The 18333-nt window shown below is 44.5% G+C and overlaps 1 protein-coding gene and 1 long non-coding RNA gene across 7 annotated transcripts in view; one reads left to right on the forward strand and one right to left on the reverse strand.

Annotated features, from left to right (window-relative positions):
• MON2 (MON2 regulator of endosome-to-Golgi trafficking) overlaps positions 1-18333 on the forward strand; it is a 242403-nt gene that overhangs the window by 123145 nt on the left and 100925 nt on the right. For all 5 annotated transcript variants that reach the window (XR_012655908.1, XM_075066076.1, XM_075066064.1 and 2 more), the window contains exon 22: positions 1351-1526. Coding sequence is in view for 4 of the 5 variants with exons in the window: in XM_075066076.1 (XP_074922177.1) it covers positions 1351-1526 (176 nt within the window). In the remaining variant the exon portion in view is untranslated. The remainder of the gene's footprint in view (positions 1-1350; positions 1527-18333) is intronic.
• Positions 10920-16634, reverse strand: LOC142046863 (uncharacterized). 2 transcript variants are annotated; one of them, XR_012655911.1, is made up of 3 exons: positions 15406-16634; positions 11796-11896; positions 10920-11218 (listed from the first exon to the last, which is right to left on the reverse strand). It is a non-coding gene; the product is annotated as an uncharacterized LOC142046863 (long non-coding RNA). The 2 variants fall into 2 exon arrangements; XR_012655910.1 differs by having other exon boundaries at positions 11796-11880; positions 15394-16634.

The raw sequence follows: 18333 nt of genomic DNA on the forward strand, positions 1-18333 counted from the left end.
AGGTGAGTAACCTTGTTTTATGCCCTTCCAGCATGACTGTAAACCACTGATGATTACTCTCAGGGAACGATTATGAGTGCTTGCATGGAGGGATATTGCCCTCCAAGGATCTTTGGTTATGGAAGTTCCCAACTAGTTTCACGCTGGTGGCATGAAACATATGAATGAGACTCTTGTGAAATCATCATCCAAGAAGCAAAATTACAAGGAAAGTGATTTTTCTTAATCCCAGTTTATAGATGAGTAAACTGAGATAGTGGTTAAGTGAGTTGCTCAGGATCACACAATAAATCATTGCAAGAGCTTGAGTGAGAATGTAAGAGTTCCTTATTCTTGGCCATGAGCTCCCAAAACCTGCCAAAGCCCAAGTGTTTGATACTCTGTGAAACAAAGACCCAAAAAGGAGGGATAAAGGTTGAAAGAATCTGGAAATAAATCTTCAGCTGTATCTTCAGTCTAATGATCTAGCACAGGGGTGGCCAACCTGAGCCTGAGAAGGACCAAGAATTTACCAATGCACATTGCCAAAGAGCCACAGTAATATGTCAGCAGCAGCCCCTACCCCCACCCATCAGATCCCCCCACCTCCGCTCCCAGAGCCTCCTGCCCACCAGCTGCCCGGGCGATCAGCGTCTCCCCCTGCCTCCCTGCACCTCCCGATCAGCAGGTGGCTCGGGGTGGGGGAAGGAGCGAGGGCACAGAAGGCTCAGGGGAGGACCTGGGAAGGGATGGAGTGGGGGAAGGGCCTGTGGCAGAGCCAGTGGTTGAGCAGTGAGCACCGCCCCCCTCCCCCGGCACATTGGAAAGTTGATGCCTTTAGCTCCAGCCCCAGAGTTGGTGCCTATACAAGGAGCCGCATACTAACTTCTGAAGAGCCATATGTGGCTCCAGAGCCACAGGTTGGCCACCCCTGATCTAGCATTTGTTTGCAGTTATCAGGATGACAATTCCATTTACACTGCACGAAGTTTCTGTGTGGCTTGAAAACATTTGGATCTAAAAGAGTAGCCCTCATACTGGGGAATAGTTTGGTGCTTATTTTAAAATAATACATTGCAATCTTTTAATGTAATGTTACATTTCCTAAGTTTAAACTTCACCTGTAAGATTTAAAAGTACCTCCAAATTTGTTGGGAAATACAATACTTTAAGGAGGGAGAAAAAACCTATACCTTAAAATTATCTTCAAAAGTACCTGAAGAAGTTAGATGCCCAGCCTCCAACTGATGGCTTATAGGCACTTTTGAAAATCCCATTCTAAAAAATGCAGATTTGTACTGTGTGGCTTCATAAGGGTGGTTTTAATCTGTTAGTTATTACTCTCCTTGTTGTTTCTCTATTTATTTCTAGAGGCTACAGTTGCTTTTGTTAAATCCATTGAAGGAACTGTCAAACATAATTCATCCTGATATCAGGCTCAAACAATTGGAGTGTGTATTACAGATTTTGCAGAGTCAAGGTGACAGTCTAGGGCCTGGCTGGCCATTAGTCCTTGGTGTCATGGGAGCAATCAGAAGTGATCAAGGGTAAGTGATTGATATAAATCTGATATAGATAAGAAGAACAGAGAAATCGCCATTTACTAATACTCATAATTGTTTTTAGATATTTCTATGTTCTAAATAGCTGGACTCCCCAGAAAAGAAGTTTTATTTAAAGTCACAGACTGTCAGCTTTCTACTGTATTAATCTTTCAAGAGACTGAAAAAAATCACGTGAAAATCTGCAGATTTGTACTGATAAACCATTAGTATAAATGTTATGGAAAGGCTGGTGCTTTGAAAGATGTTTGTTAGAGAGAGACCTATGCAGGGTTTGTTACTGTTTTATATTACCGTGGAATTAAATACATTTTGATAGTAATGGTGAATTTTGACAGTAAAAATACTGATGAATGACAAGAGTAACTTCACAGATAAATTTTACATTAAACCTAGCAGAATAAACCCATGGCATGTTTTTGTTTGTAATATTTTAGGAGACCAATTCCCACAAAATAACTAAGTGATTCACAAGAGAAATTCGTAGGCCTTTTCCACTAGCTTATGAAAATGCATGCAACAATAAAGAAAAAGGCTGGAGGTGATTTCCGTTCCTAAGTACCTTCATTACAGATGTCCTTCCTTTTATTCTTTTAAGCAAGATAGAACTTACTTCATAATATCTCTGCTCTGTATATGCACCCTGTTGGAAGATTAGAAATATTAACAACTAAACTCAGAAAATGTTTAATGGTTTCTCCCTCTGGGCCATAGAGTAATCGCTACATAGTGTTGATCTTATTTTAATAATCTCTGTTTTGAAGCCTAACAAACAAGTAGAGAGGGCAGGAAATGAGCCAAAATTTTGATACAGAGAAGTTAAATAAGGTGCTTATTTACTGTCTCATAGCACAAGAATAAGAGGCTAAACATTTAAAATTATTAAAAGGAAATATTTTACAGAATGTATAATTCACTTGCAGAACTCATTTCTTCACAATATCATTCAGATCAAGAACTTAATAGTAATAGAAAATATTAGATGTTTAGATATTCTCATTATTCTTATAAAATAAACTACATAGGAGAAAACATTTGCAAAGGATATAAACCCTCATCCTGTAAGGCATAAACCAACTGCTGACTGACAGGGTTTAGGGAGAAAACCTTCCTTTATAGACAAGTTATCCTATAATTGTCCATTATGGGGTTTCTTGTGCATTCTTCTGAAGCATTTGGTACGGGAGCATTGCCATTGTGGGAGACACAAAAATATGGTTCAGTAATTTGATTCAATATTGAAATTACAAAAGAAAATTAGAACAGGAGTACAAGTGGCACCTTAGAGACGAACAAATTTATTTGAGCATAAGCTTTCGTGGGCTACAGCCCACTTCGAGTGCTTGCTCACGTCCATTCCGTTCTAGGTGTGCACATGCCCATGTACACAATCATTAGAGATTTTTGCCTTAGCGGTATCCAGGTGGTCGTGCCGTGCTCATGCGTTGATATATTAGGCACTGCCGTCCCTATGGCCTCTCAGTTCCTCCTTACCACCTGAGACAGTTGGTCAGAGCGCCTTGTCTTGCACCACAAGAGCATTAGTGGTTCTTCACAGCCCATTGTCTGTCTTTTTTGTGTATAGTTTGTAGGTACTTAGTGTGACACAGTTCCGAGCCTGAATTGCTAGGTCCTGCGCTACTGGGAAGATTCAGTGGCCTCAGAAACTCAGTAAGGCCCCAGTGTGACCTCCTTTTCTCATTGTAGTGGCAAGAGTAACTCAGTAGGCAAGAGCCTATTGAGTTACTTTCATCACTGGCCAGTATGGGAAGGGGGAATATNATATTGAAATTACAAAAGAAAATTAGAACAGGAGTACAAGTGGCACCTTAGAGACGAACAAATTTATTTGAGCATAAGCTTTCGTGGGCTACAGCCCACTTCGAGTGCTTGCTCACGTCCATTCCGTTCTAGGTGTGCACATGCCCATGTACACAATCATTAGAGATTTTTGCCTTAGCGGTATCCAGGTGGTCGTGCCGTGCTCATGCGTTGATATATTAGGCACTGCCGTCCCTATGGCCTCTCAGTTCCTCCTTACCACCTGAGACAGTTGGTCAGAGCGCCTTGTCTTGCACCACAAGAGCATTAGTGGTTCTTCACAGCCCATTGTCTGTCTTTTTTGTGTATAGTTTGTAGGTACTTAGTGTGACACAGTTCCGAGCCTGAATTGCTAGGTCCTGCGCTACTGGGAAGATTCAGTGGCCTCAGAAACTCAGTAAGGCCCCAGTGTGACCTCCTTTTCTCATTGTAGTGGCAAGAGTAACTCAGTAGGCAAGAGCCTATTGAGTTACTTTCATCACTGGCCAGTATGGGAAGGGGGAATAACACACAGTCTCTGTTGCTCCATAGAGCTCAGTAGACACAGTTCGGCCCCCTGCCTGGACCGAGTCCTGCTTCCTTTCTCCAGGGGATCTCTCTAGAGTATGGCGGGGGGAGAACCCGGGCCCACCCTCTACTCCGGCCTCCAGCCCAGGGACCCTAATGGTAGCGGCTCTTGGAGGCTTTCCTTTCATCACTGACCCTGCTTTGATTCTCTGGGCCGCTTTCCCCCATGGTCCCCCTTTTCCTAGCTTCACCCTTACTTCAGGATTCAGGAATGCTTCCTCTCCTCCAGTTCCTTTCACCTCAGCTCCCCGGAGGCCACTGGAAGGAGAGCTTTTAAACAGTATAAGTGGGACCTTGATTGGTTCCAGCTGTTTCCATTAGCCTAATGGCCTTGACTGGTTAATTGGTGTCTGATGTCTTAATTAGTCTGGAGTAGCTTTTGTTTGGCTATCCAGAGAACAGGGACCTGCTCATTCTGAAGGCTGATATCCCTGCCTTCCACCACTCTCTTATGTTCTTCTGGTCTGAATCTGTCACATTAGTTAGCAATTAAATTAAGTGTTAGGTTAGTTTGTAGTTAGAGTCCCGGCTGGCACTTTACCCCTGAGTGGGACATGCCCCTTTCTTCCAGCTTCAAACTATGCTTGTCATGCAACAGGCCGATGTGTGTTAGTGACCCATGTGCCAGCTGTTTGAAGTGCTTTGGGGAGTCCCGTAGGAAGGACAAGTCCAGAATCTGTAAGAGCTTTTGCCCCAGAACCCCGAAGGAGCAGGATATCCACTAGAGGGCCCTCCTCATGGAGGCTGAGCTTCGTCCTGTGTTGGAGGTGTCCCACTCGGATCCTGCACTGCCCACCTCTGCATCAGTGTGGAGCCCAATACCAGCACCATAGAAGTGGCAAAAGAAGAGCCCCCTGGCACTGGAGGGGAAAGGGACCTCAGGCAACGGACCTATGTCAGGCTATGTGCCCTTCATGGGGGTACCACTGAGGTCAGACACCCGAGCCTACCCAGGGATCTGACTCCCAGGAGCAGCAGGGGACCTCGGCTTCTCCTCAGGTCCTTGTTGCCCGAAGTGGCCCCAGCAGGTAAAGAGCAAGTTGGCTGACCGGTACCACAGACGCTGCGCCAGGCAATGCACTTGGTAAGGCCCCAACACCTAAAGGCAAGCCAATCATGGGACCACCCCATAGGGCAGTGAAGCACCCTTGGTCCCCAGACCGCAGGTGTAGATCACCGTCTCTGCGACCTAGGACCCTGACACCGTATCTCCAATCCCCGACACCACACTCTCCTGCTACAAGACATAGGACACCAGAGTCTAGGCACTGGTCCCCGTACCACCGAAACCAGTAAGCTTCCCAAGAAAGATCACTATGGTGCAGGTCACCCTCGCTCAGGTGGTCTCCCAGATGTCAGTCCCCACTGGGGCGGGATTACTCCCTGTCTTGGCACCAGTCCCCAGCCCCCCCAGTATCACTCATTGGGCAGTCACCGATCCTCACATCACCGGTAGAGGACCAGTGTCAGTTGGCAGATTCAGACCTTGATGGTTCTGCCCTGGTCGCCAGAAGAGGTGGTTCACCACTGAGCCGATAAGCTGGCATGGCACCTGCAGAGACAGCATGGCAGCAGGGAAGGGACCTGCTCAATGGCCATACTGGAACCTGTGCAGTGTGTCCGTGATGCTGGTCCCATATTCCCATCGGTCCTCCCTTGTGGACTCGGACAAACCACCCCCAGCACTTCTGGCACTGGAGTCGGAGTATGATACCAGATCTGATGTGGAGGCAGTGCATCGAACTCCAGCACCTAAGGAGCCATCCCCAGAGAAGGAGAGGGAGAACATGCCCCTCCCCTAGCAGTGCACTTGTCATAGTCATCGCCGAACAAAGCAGTGGCGGTCCCTCCGAAACGGGCAGCCCCCCTGCTCCTCCACCATGGCCTGGGTCATGCTGCCTGTCCACTCAGGAGTCCTTAAGATTGCCAAATCACTGTGGCAGACCTCCCCTTCAGTTCTGTCTGCTTCTAAGAAGGTGGAAAAGAAATGTTACCTCCCCGTGAAAGGGTTTTAATATCTGTATATGTACCCTCCAGCAGCGTCACTGGTCATGTCTGCCATTAATGAAACGGACAGGCAGGGCCAAGTCAGTGGCACACTGAAAAACAGACACCAAGAGGCTGGACAAAGCCCTGACTGGGATGATTTAGTTGGTATTGGTCTTGCTTTGAGCAGGGGGCTGGACTAGGTGATCTGCTGAGGTCTCTTCCAACCCTGATATACTATAATTCTATGGACTTGCTTGGCAGAAAGATGTGTTCGATGGCAAGCCTGCAATTTTGGATGCCTAACCACTAGGCCCTGTTAAGCAGGTACAGTTTTAACCTGTGGGACTCCCTTAACAAATTCAAGGAGGCCCTCCCACAGGACCGAGCTCAGGAGTTCACCGCTTTAGTGGATGAAGGCACAGTGGCAGCAAGGGGGGTTCTTCAAATGGCCTGTCGCACTACTGACTCAGTGGCCAGAGTGTTCACCTCTGTGTTGGCCATGAGGTGCAGCTCCTGGTTGCAGTCCTCCGGGTTATCCCAGGAGATGCAGGCCACTATACAGGACCTCTTGTTTGAGCGGGATGGGCTCTTCTCCAAGCTCATGGACTTGAGACTCCATGGCCTTAAAGACTCCCATGCCACCCTCCACTCCTTGGGACTTCATACTCCTTAGCAGGCCAGGAACTGTTTTGCCCACTGCCTCCACAGTCTAGGTCCTTGGGGACTCCCCGGCTGAGCACCTACAGGAGAAAGGATAGAGACAAGGGGTCTAAGCGGCGACATCCATTGTCTTCCCATTCGTCTTCTCAGCCTGGCCCTTCCAGGAACCAAGGAGGCCAGAAGCAGTCATGTTGAGGTTGCACTTGAGGACAACACCCCAGTCACCTCCCAGGATCCACACTTCCACGCTTTCCTCTACTGCCTTTGCCCCTTCTGGTCAGCCTGGTCTCAGCTGACCTTGGACCGTTGGGTGCTCAAAGTAATATCTTCAGCTTACATCTTGCAGTTTATGGCTGACCTTCCTTTCCATCCCCCTTCCCCATCCCTCTTCATAGACCCTTCTCACGAGCAACTCCTAGTCCAAGAAGTCGAGAACCTCCTGTGCCTGGAGGTGGCAGAGGAGGTCCCTCAAGACATGAAAGGAAAAGAGGTTCTACTCCTGCTACTTCCTAATCCCGAAAGCAATAGGGGGCCTCAGTTCCATTTTGGACTTGCATCATCTCAACAGGTCTCTCAAAAAGTTGAAGTTTTGCATGGTCTCCCTGGCCTCCATCATCCTCTGTCTGGATCTGGAAGACTGGTACACTGCACTCGACCTGAAGGCTGCATATTTCCATTTTCCCAGGGCACAGGTGCTTCCTTTGTTTTACTCTAGGCCAGCGCCATTTCCAGTTCATGGCATTGCCATTCTGTCTCCCGTCAGCCCCAAGAGTGTTCAAGAAGCGCATAACACTAATGGCTGCTTACCTGAGGCGCTGGGATGTTCAAATTTACCCATATCTTGATGATTGGCTAATAAAGAGTTGGTCTCCGGTTCCAGTGCAGCAGTATCGCGATCTCGTTTGTTCCACGTGTCATGACCTGGAGTTGTAAATAAACGAGAAAAAGTCATCCTTAATTCTGGTACAAAGCATAGAGTTCATTGGAGCAGTCTTTGACTCTGCTCAGGCCAGAGCCTTCCTCTCCGAGGCTCAGTTCCAAGACATGGTGGACCTCATCTCGTGCATGCAAGCCCATCCTCTTACTACCGCTCACATGTGCCTGCACTTGTTGAGCCACGTGGTAGCTTGCACTTACATGGTTTGCTATATGTGGCTCCGCCTCAGGCCCCTGCACAGGTGGCTGGCATTGGTCTACATCCCCAACAGACACAGCCTGAACCATGTGGTCAGGATCCTGGACCACGTAGTATTGTCACTCACCTGGTGGCAGAGTCCTGTATTGGTGTTGGAGGGAGTTCCCTTTGTGGCTCTGTCCACATCGGTGACCCTCATCTCCGATGCCTCAGATCTGGGGTGGGAAGCCCACCTGAGCAATGTCACCATGCAGCATCATTAGTTGAGTCCCTATACATCAACATCAGGGAGCTCAGAGCAGTTCGCCTGGGCTGCCAAGCCTTCTTACCTCACTTAAAAACAGGGTGGTCCAGATCCTGATGGACAATACAGCAGCTGTGTTCTATATCAAGCAGTGCGGAGCCACACCGTCTGCCCTTTACGAGGAAGCCCTCAAGGTCTGGAACTACTGTGTACAAAACGGCATCCATCTCGTAGCCACTCACCTTCCCGGGGCCAGGAATGCTTTGGCAGATCACCTCAGTAGGACCTTCCCGTCTCACTACGAGTGGTCCCTCCACCCAGAAGCATTCAGCTCCATCTTCCAGAGGTTGGGGGATTCCCCAGAACCTGTTCCCATCCAGGCAGAACAGGAAATGCCATGTTTTCGGCTCAATTCGGGAAATCGACAGACTCCCCATTGGACGTTTTTCTGCTCCAGTGGTTGGGGCCTCTGTTATATGCTTTCCCTTCACTGCTGCTGATTCACATAGTCCTGATGAAAATCAAGCAGAGTGAAAGTGATCATCATAGTGCCACTTGGCCGTGCCAGTGTCAAAGTTAGACTCGGGGCTCACAGTTTGTCAGACCACTCTGTTTTATTAGCACAGCGCTCTGCTAATAACACCCAGATAATGTGAGCACCATGCAAGACACAAACTATCTTATTTATACAGATAAAAGGGCGAGAACTTAACAAGATAACGAAGCAGAATCTGATAAGTTTACCGGGGCTAGACATGCATATCTTATTTCCTTACTAACTATTACCAATCTTCTGTTAATGTTTCGCCATTAGCACCATTGTTTATGCCTAATCTTTCTTTTCCTGGCACCTGTATTTCAACATTTCTTATTTCTCCTTAAAGGTACATACAACATTTCTTTAATCCATTCTTATTTTTAAATATATAATTCATTCTACTTTCACAGTCCCTTTTGGTCAAGCTTACGCCATGACTCAACAATTTACTGGTTCCACAAATCAATCATTCTTTATTTCTTCATCAGTGATATTTAAAAAATAACATATTTAGCAGCTTCTGGGTTTGGGCAGCTATCTGTGTGGCAGTGTCACACCATTTTGGATGCAACAGGAGGTACTGAAGACATACAAAAATCAGTAGAATTCCAAACAGGGATTAGTACGGACATCCTGAAACAACCAGTTTCCTATGCCAGAGAAATTGAACAGGTTAGTTAGCACTTCCATAAAGAACTCGGCTATTTCATGGGGAAGAATATGCAATTTGTTCTAAGTGAGCTGCAGGCGATCTATTCCTCATTGCGTATTGTAGAGTAATAAAGCCACACATTGTTTTTCCAGTGAGTAAGCACAGGTCCGCTCGCTTTGGGCCACCAAGCCTAGGTCCAAGTGCCTGATGGTTTGAGGGTCACCTGTTGGATGCCCTGTTTTCCTTTGGCCAGGCTCTTAAACTTTTCTCCAGTTTTATTTGCCATTTTAACTACTGCTTGTACCTCAGGAGCTTTTGCACAGCTGTATTACTCCCCAAGTGAATCAAAGGAACTGCCAAGAGCCTCTTCCCAGGTGTCTATTACTGTTCCATATTGTGTTAAATGGACAAGGTCTCTCCAGTGAGGTCTGGGACTTGAGTGGAAACCAGCCACGAACAGATTGGAGACACCAATTTGAAGATGGGCTGGATGTAGGCTGCAGACCCAGCATATTAGAAATATTAAGGGTCTGAGCATCCACACCTTGCTGCTGATAAAAGAATTGTAGCTGTGGCTCCTCAGACCTTAAGACATCCAGCAGCCAAGGAACAGTGCCCATCAGAGGTGCATTGTTATGGACGCAGAGCCCCTTCTGGTTCTGACAGCCTCAACTGAGAAAACGCAGTCACTGGTTTAGTCTCACCAAGCAGCAGAAGCGCTAGGCTCACTATACTGGCTTCTTCTTGAGCCTTGCTTTAGGGTCGATGTCTCTCTGGCTAATCCAATGAGAACCCTTACGAGAACGTAGATTGTAAGGTAATATGCAAGCCTGTTCCTCTACGTCATCTTCTGGAGTCAAAATTGACTGCATGGTCCCGAGGTGGTGATTGGTTCGCTGGGGGTGGTGCATTCTTACACTGTGAAGCATGTATCTACTCTGCAATGCCAGACAGTTTAACAGCCGTCTGGGTAGTAAGCAGTGCCTGATGATTCTTTGATGTTCTTTAAGTCTCTTTACTACTTTTTTCCTTGACTCTGGCTATAACAATGGCCTTCACAGCTTATCTTTTCCTGATGCATACGTTCCTCATTCACACAAACAGATTGTGAATACAAACAGCAGTATTTTATATCAAGCAAAAAAGCATTGCAAATTAAACCTTGCTAAGTTTTACAATCAATAACCAAGACAATTTATATTGAGACCCAGGCCTTCAGTGTTTCTCTAATGTACTTAACGTAGACACAACAGAGAATCCTGTCTCTTGCTAACTAAATCTTAAAACAAAAGAGTTAGACAGGGCCAAATTTGTAATGCATATGGGAAAACAGAATCTTATAGTCCCAGAGGATCATTTCTTTCTGCTATTCAAAAAGGGTGGCTAGCAGGATGAAATCAAATCATACATTAATTCTTGTGGGACATTATAAAATCCTGCTCCTACATATCCCCCTTTTGACACTAAGATTATTAACTACCAGTGTCACTTCTTATTTAGTCCACGTAATAGAAAATACTGGGAGGTGATTTGGGCCTGTGGCTCTAGCTTTGCATACATTCGTTTTATCCAACAGCACACTTTAAACATTTCAATTAAACACACACAATCTAAAACCAAAAACAATTAGAGGTAGTAACATTAGTATGCCAGCAGTTGTGGGAGACCATCCAGAAAATGTTATACCAATGATAAGCTGTTATGTCTTTCTGCAGTGGCAATTCTTAACATGTTCCCATTTGCATGTATGATATGAATGGTCCGTTTCCCACATTGTTTTTTTCTAGGAACTATGTTACCTTTTTACCTTTTAACAGATGATTGGTAACTGTTTGCCATTCAATGCCAAGATTGATAGAGAACTCAGCTAAATCATTGCTTACAGTAAGCTGAGACTTTCTTTTTGTTGTTGTTGTTGTTGTTGTGGCAAATAGTAAATGTGATTATTTGTAAACACAGTACTTACATTAAATTTACATTTGTCTTCTGGTGGGTTGCTTAACATTTTTAAACACTTTTTCCCCAAGAATTAACACATACACATAGCCCATTATACAGTACTTTGGATTATCTGAAAGACAAAAATAACATTTTCTAAACCCCTTTTGGGGTGGCATTGATTATTACTTAAAAGATTCCTTTTTTTTTACAAATACCCTTGCTGATTGCAGGCCAAAACAGAGGAATTACCCCCATATTTTCTTGTGGTTTTTTTTGTTCTATAGCAGGCCAGGTTTTAATGGGTTCTACTTTTAAGAGTTATGCCGGAAATTATTCCACTGTTTAGTTATTAAATTCATGAGGTGGTGTACCTCAAGTTTTTCTTCTTATATAGCAGACCAAGTTTTGTAATGTTTTTCCTGCTGTGTTAAGCCTTTAAGTTTATTCACAGGTAATAGCTGAGAGAAGCTCATTACCATATTACTTTAAAAGATTTTTTCCAAAAATCATGCCACAAACTATAAGTTGTTACAGGGGCTGCGTGTACTTACTAACATTAAATTATTTTAATGTTTAATATTAACAGTAACATTAGCATCAAATCTATTTAAAGGTCTTGTTATCACTATGTTTTTATGTAGGCAATTTGTTTGCTGACCAGGTATGTTCTTTATTTGCAGCTTCTTTTGTTGCTGGCAGTTTCTCACCTTTCTTTATCAGTTAGGTAATTTGCATCAACACAGGCTGATGGCTTTTGGATTCAAAGCCATCAGCAGAGCTCAGAGACTCTGTCTTAACATACAGGGATCTGAAAAAGAAAACCACAGCCTATTGCGGCTAGCTTTTTGGAGCCCTAATAGGATTTTAATTCAGCAGCGTGTTTCATTTGCATTTCTTTTGGAAACCGTACCCCTTTCTACAATATACACTGCACATGTCCTAGGGGGCACATTCCTTTCTATACTATAACTTTTAACAAACATTAGCCATATCAGTTTTTACATAAGTGGGTGTAACTGTTTTCTTTTGTTCTTACAGAGTTTTCATGTATAGCTTATCAAAAGTGACAGTCTGATTAACACAGGGCCATTTTAAAGCTCAGGTTATGGCTCACTTACATCTGTACAGCGCTGGGAGTTACAGCTGTCTTCGCACAGCTGTGTAAGGGACAGACTGCAGTGTTGGCCACACTGACAGCTAGCCAGCGCTGCAGTGTGGCCACATTACAGCATTTGCAGTGCTGTTGGGAGTGGTGCATTGTGGGCAGCTATCCCAGTGTTCAAGTGGCTGCAACGTGCTTTTCAAACAGGGGGGTGGGGGAGTGTGACAGGGAGCGTGGGGAGACAGAGAGAGTGGATTTTTGGAGCTGACACTGTTCTCAGCTCCCTGCCTTGCAAGTTCTAAGGACTGGAAGATACACAGCACTACCTTCAATCATTTTAAAAGTTTTGACCCTTCCCCACCCCTCTCTTATTCACTAAATGCAAATTATGCACTCCTAAATAGCCTTCAGACCACATAAGCAGCTGCTCAACACGGACTCCCCCCCCCTCTCCTCAAGCAAAACAGCTGTGAACATTCAAAGCAATTCCCCTGCCTCCGCTCGCTTGCTGGAGCAAAGAGAGCTGTGTTTGTTTTTTAGATAAGTAGCTCCGGGGAGCTCGGAGTTCCCATTCTTCGGTTTGTTGTGGTACAGGAATTCTGGGATACCTCTTAATATCCTGGAGGCCAATAAAAAGCGTTTTTGGTGGCCACACTTGACGAGCAGCACCTGCATCACCAGCGCTGGACACCCCAAGCAGACCAGGTGTACCCACCAGCCAGGAATTTCCAGGGCCTGACTCCCTCTCTGGTCTCCCAAAACTTCTCTGGGGGACCCCAAGACTCAGAAACCCTGAGTCTCACACCAAAGGGAAAACAACCTCCTCCCCTTGTCTCCTCTTTATCTCATCCCCAGCTCCCCCTCCCTGGGTTATCCTGGGCGATACTGTACTTAAACTCCTTGAATGCAAAACAGAGAGGGCAATTTACCTTCCCCCCTCTTCTTCCCTGAGGCTATGCATTCAAACCTAGTCAAGCTAACACAAAGAGATTTCCCCCTCCCTTCGTTCCTTAGCCTTAACCAGAGAAAAACCTCAAACAGGTTTTAAAAAGAAAGCTTTATATAAAAAAGAAAGAAAAAAGACATAAAAATATCTTCTGTATCAAGGTGACAATTATACAGAGTCAATTGCTTAAAAGAAAAAATATGAATAAACAGCCTTATTCAAAAAGAGATACATTTAAACATTCCAGCACACACACATGTAAATACAAAACAAAACATATAAAAGCCTATTGTTTTGCTACCTTTGTACTTACAACTGGGAAACTGAAGATGAGAAGCTTACAGATAGAGAAAAACAGATCCTCTCTCATAGCTGAGAGCAGAACAAAGACAAAAACCAAAAAAATTCCCTCCCCTGAGCTTTGAAAAATCCGTTAACCCTTAGCTATCTTTTTATGACAAGCACCTCACCTCTGCTGTTGCTTCAGAGGGGACTGTTAATTTCTTATCTTTTTTTACAGCTTTCTTATCTGCTATTGTTACAAAAACAAAACAAACAACCAAAAAGACTCCAGAATCTCCTACCTACTTCCCTGATTTTGACTGCCCTATTGCAGCCATGACTTGGTCTTTATTTAAAACATTTTAATTTTGTAAAGAATCAAGTTACCCCTTATGGGTTAAATGCTTAAATCCCAAAGCCAAACAACACTAATTACCTGTGTCTTGCCAAAAGGTCTGTCAGTTTTGCAACTTTGAATTAAAGAGTCAAATGAATTTTTAGTGGCATTAAAAACAAAAACAAAACCAATTTATTCTTACACTTACAAAACAGGAGTTTTACAAACCAGATGTGCTGGTTTAGAGTCTTAGAACTTTACATATTTTTTCACAGGGCAAATAATACATATGCCATTTTCTTTTCCTTAACATTCCTTACAACTGCTTTTGTTTTTACATAGCTGTATATATATTTGGATTATTTACAGGCGATTCTTCTTGGAAAAGGGCCCATTTTCCTTCAGAATGGCTGCAAAGAAACCAAGAATTCTCTCTTTTAACATGGTCCTTTTTAAAGGCATTTTCACAAGTTTACTGCTTAATTCTCTCCAGCCTTTGTAGAGTTAACTTTTCACTCTCTTTTCTTAAATCACTTGTTTATTGTCCCAAAATTACACTTTATCACCTCAGATTTCACCATTTTAAGTACTTGTTCCAGGGTTCATGCCTGCACTTACTGCTTTTCTTTACTCCCTGACACTATTCCCTTAGGGCTTTCAACCTGTCTTTCAGTTTCTTTATCTGTTTGCTTGCCTGCTTGTCTGGGCCCGATCCTGCTTTTTTCAATGAACCATTAGTGAGTGCTATTGTGTCATTATCACAATTTTTTGAAAGAAATGTTCAAGGAAAGGGACCAGGAAGGGTGGGGGCTAGTTGAGGAGCCCACCCTCCTTGCTGAATTGGTACTGGAACACTAAAGAATCAGTTTTTGAGGCAGACAACGAAGGGGAACAGAACAAGGGGCTTTTTGTCCTTTTTACAATGAGATGGGAGTATGAAGGGGTTGGATCGATTCGGGGTTTGGAGAACGGGGGTAAAGGAAGAGCGCTCGTCTGGTGGTGGGAGAGGAGGCTTTTAATAAAGCTTTTAACTTATTATTTGAATAATTGAGAGAGGCAGTTTTGATTTTGTCCACCTACAATTTGCCTCTTCCCACCACTGCATGAAACAATTAACCTCTCCTTTAGCCAATTTAGTTTTAGGCTGGCCGAGTTTGTCCTTTAAGACGTCTACTCAGTCTTTGTTCCAAGATTTTAACAATGGCCACTGAGTTTTGGGATCCCCCTGAGTTAGCCTAGACCATTTTTCCAGAAATTTACAGGAGTGCGGACCCATCCTAAAATATATAAATGAGCTGGCGTTTGTTTAGGGAACTGCCCCAATGTCTGGTTACCCATACAGGAGGACTTCACACACCAATCACGCAAGAAGGAAATTCGGGTTCGTCAGAGCGATGCTCGGTGCAACACACAAAAGGAGCCCACAGGCTACTGCCTCAATCACCCTTGCTTTCACACCAAGGGTTTTACCCAAGGTGCGATGTGGCTGCGATTTTGCAGATTCCACTCACTTGGACCGCGGGGACAGGAACCCCTTGGTCGGCCGATCCCTGGATGGAGACGGCACCCAGATTCAAACACTCCACAGGAGAATGGATAGACACAGAGACAGGACAGTCCTCAGTCCAGACAAAACACAGAAATAATTACCTGACCAGATTCCTGATGTCAGATCCCAGGATCCGTACCAGAACAGAGTGGGAAGCAACAGGTTCGATGGCGCAGACTTCACTGTGGTCGTGTACCTTTCCGTTCAGGCGGAGGACCGCTTGGGCCAAATGCCCAGGTGCCGGCTGCCACGGTTGTCCTACAAAAACGGTCAGGAATCACACAGCCCCAGTGAAGACGGTTGCCATCTTGGTGGGACCTCCAAATTGTCAAAGTTAGACTCAGGACTCACAGTTTGTCAGACCACTCTGTTTTATTAGCACAGCGCTCTGCTAATAACACCCAGATAATGTGAGCACCGTGCAAGACACAAACTATCTTATTTATGCAGATAAAAGGGTGAGAACTTATCAGATTCTGCTTCCTTTGTTATCTTGTTAAGTTTACCTGGGCTAGACATGCATATCTTATTTCCTTACTAACTATTACCAATCTTCTGTTAATGTTTCTCCATTAGCACCATTGTTTATGCCTAATCTTTCTTTTCCTGGCACCTGTATTTCAACATTTCTTATTTCTACTTAAAGGTACATGCAACATTTCTTTAATCCATTCTTATTTTTACAATATAATTCATTCTACTTTCACACCAGCACTGATTCAGCATGCTGCTGGACCTCTCAGTGGCTGCTCCGTTATAGCTGCTACTCAGGCCTGACCTGCTGTCCCAGAACCACAGCGGTCTTCTGCATCTGAACCTGGCAGCACCTAACTGCTTGGCTGCTGCATGGTTAAATGCAGAGGAGCAGGAATACTCAGCGACTGTCTAGTAGGTCCTGTTGGGAAGCAGAAAGCCCTCCACCAGAATGACCTACCTGGCCTAATGGAAGTGGTTCGCTTGTTGGACCTCGGATAAAGGTATTCGGCACGAGTGGGCCTTGCTGCAGTTGGTCCTGGACTACCTCCTGCATCTGAAGCTCCAAGCCCTGTCCCTTTCAACTATCAAAGTCCATTTGGCCGCTATTTCGGCTTTCCATCCACTGCTTGAGGGAAGGTCAGTTTTTGCCCAGGACATGACTGCCAGGTTCCTCAAGGGCCTCGAGCGCCTCTACCCGCACATCAGGAACCCTTTTCCAGAATCGGACCTGAATCTTGTAACCGCCCAGTCAAACAAGGCGTAAGCCTCCTCAGCAACGTTCCTAGCCTATCCAGGACATCTGTAGAGTGGCCACCTGGTCATTCGTCCACACATTCTCATCTCATTATGCACTTACCCAGCAGGCCCAGGACGATGCTGGCTTCTGTAGAGCAGTGTTACAAGCCACAAGACTCTGAACTCAGCTCTGAGGATACTGCTTGTGAGTCACCTAGAATGGAATTGACATGAGCAAGCACTTAAAGAAGAAAAAATGATTACCTACCTTTTGTAACTTGTTCTTCGAGATATGTTGCTCATGTCTGTTCCATTACTCGCCCTCCTACTCCTCTGTCGGAGTTGCTGGAAAGAAGGAACTGAGAGGTCATAGGTCAGCACCTAATATACCAACTCATGAACGCAGCACTCAAGGGGATGGTACAGACGACCCTACAGATACCGCTAAGGCAAAAGTCTCCGATGACTGTGCATGTGAGCGCGCACACACCTAGAATGGAATGGACATGAGTAACACATCTTGAAGAGCAACAGTTACAAAAGATAGGTAGCTGTTTTTTCTCTGACTTGTAGAGCTTGGTAACTGAAAACAAACATTTTTTCACAGGGCTCAGCTAATACAGAACTGATGCACCTCTATTCAGACTCTGGACTTTTTCTGAATTTATGTTCTGGATTGATCCATGCTTCTATAATCCAAGCATGGTGAACTCTGGGTCAAATACTAGGGAAGCTCCAGAGTGAAGCTTGATTACAACTGCATATAACCTACATAGGTTACATGTGCTTTGTGCTACAGAACTCTTCTATTTGATTTGCAGTATTTGCACAGAATACAGATGAATTTCCAAAGTAACCCTCTGAATATTAAAAGTGGAAATTATAATATGATTCACTTTCCTTTTCTTAGGAATCCTGTACCAGTCTCTACCATAAGACAGTTACACACACAATTAGCTATTTCAAGTGTCTCTTTACTGAATAACACTCCAAAGATAAACTATTACAGCACAGCAGTTACAGCGCACCCTCGCTAGACTAATCACTGATTAGAGAGTTATTTTCCTTTAAAATGAAGCATATAACACTAGCCTAAATCCTAAAATATATTTATATTTAAACCTCACAGAAAATACAGTCATCGGGACTTCTGACAATCAGAGATAATCTTTCATATAGTCTCACCGTAGGTATTATATTAACAATAAGATAAAACAGTTGTATCGCATAACCAGTTGTTTCAGCATCCACAATACAGAGTGCACCCGCAACTTGAAATAAGGAAAAAACCTGACAATTTCTGTAGCTGTTAGGCTCAAATGGTGTCTTTGATTTAGTGATGTAGTTCAGCTCACAAAGGAGTTGACTCCAGTCTGCGATTCCTCTTGTATGGAGTTTTCTAATCTCAATCCCACTGACTTCTGTAAAATTACAGGAAACTTTATTTATAGCCCATCCATAGATTGTCTGGGTTACCCTGCCAGCTCCATCTTCTCCCTGCAAGGCTGAGCTGGATCTCATTGGACTGGATCTTCCAGCTTCTAACTAAGCGCATATATGTGTATGTGCAGGAATGTCTGCCCTTAACAAAGACTTCCACATCAGCTTCAAAACAGCTACTGTGCATGGATAATAACTTCTGTACACTGTCTAGTGTGCTGAAGTAGCATCTACTTGTTTGAAGCCACTCAAGTTTCTGTACGACCATTTTGTCTTTTAATGTTTCCATGTCAACTCAGAGCAAGCGAAAACAGCAGTTTTAATTATAGCAGTAATGTTTTTGGTTTAACCGCGTAAAATGAAAAGAGAAGACAGAA

The sequence above is a fragment of the Chelonoidis abingdonii genome, chromosome 1, assembly GCF_003597395.2.
Source record: "Chelonoidis abingdonii isolate Lonesome George chromosome 1, CheloAbing_2.0, whole genome shotgun sequence".
NCBI classification, from domain to species: Eukaryota; Metazoa; Chordata; order Testudines; family Testudinidae; genus Chelonoidis; species Chelonoidis abingdonii.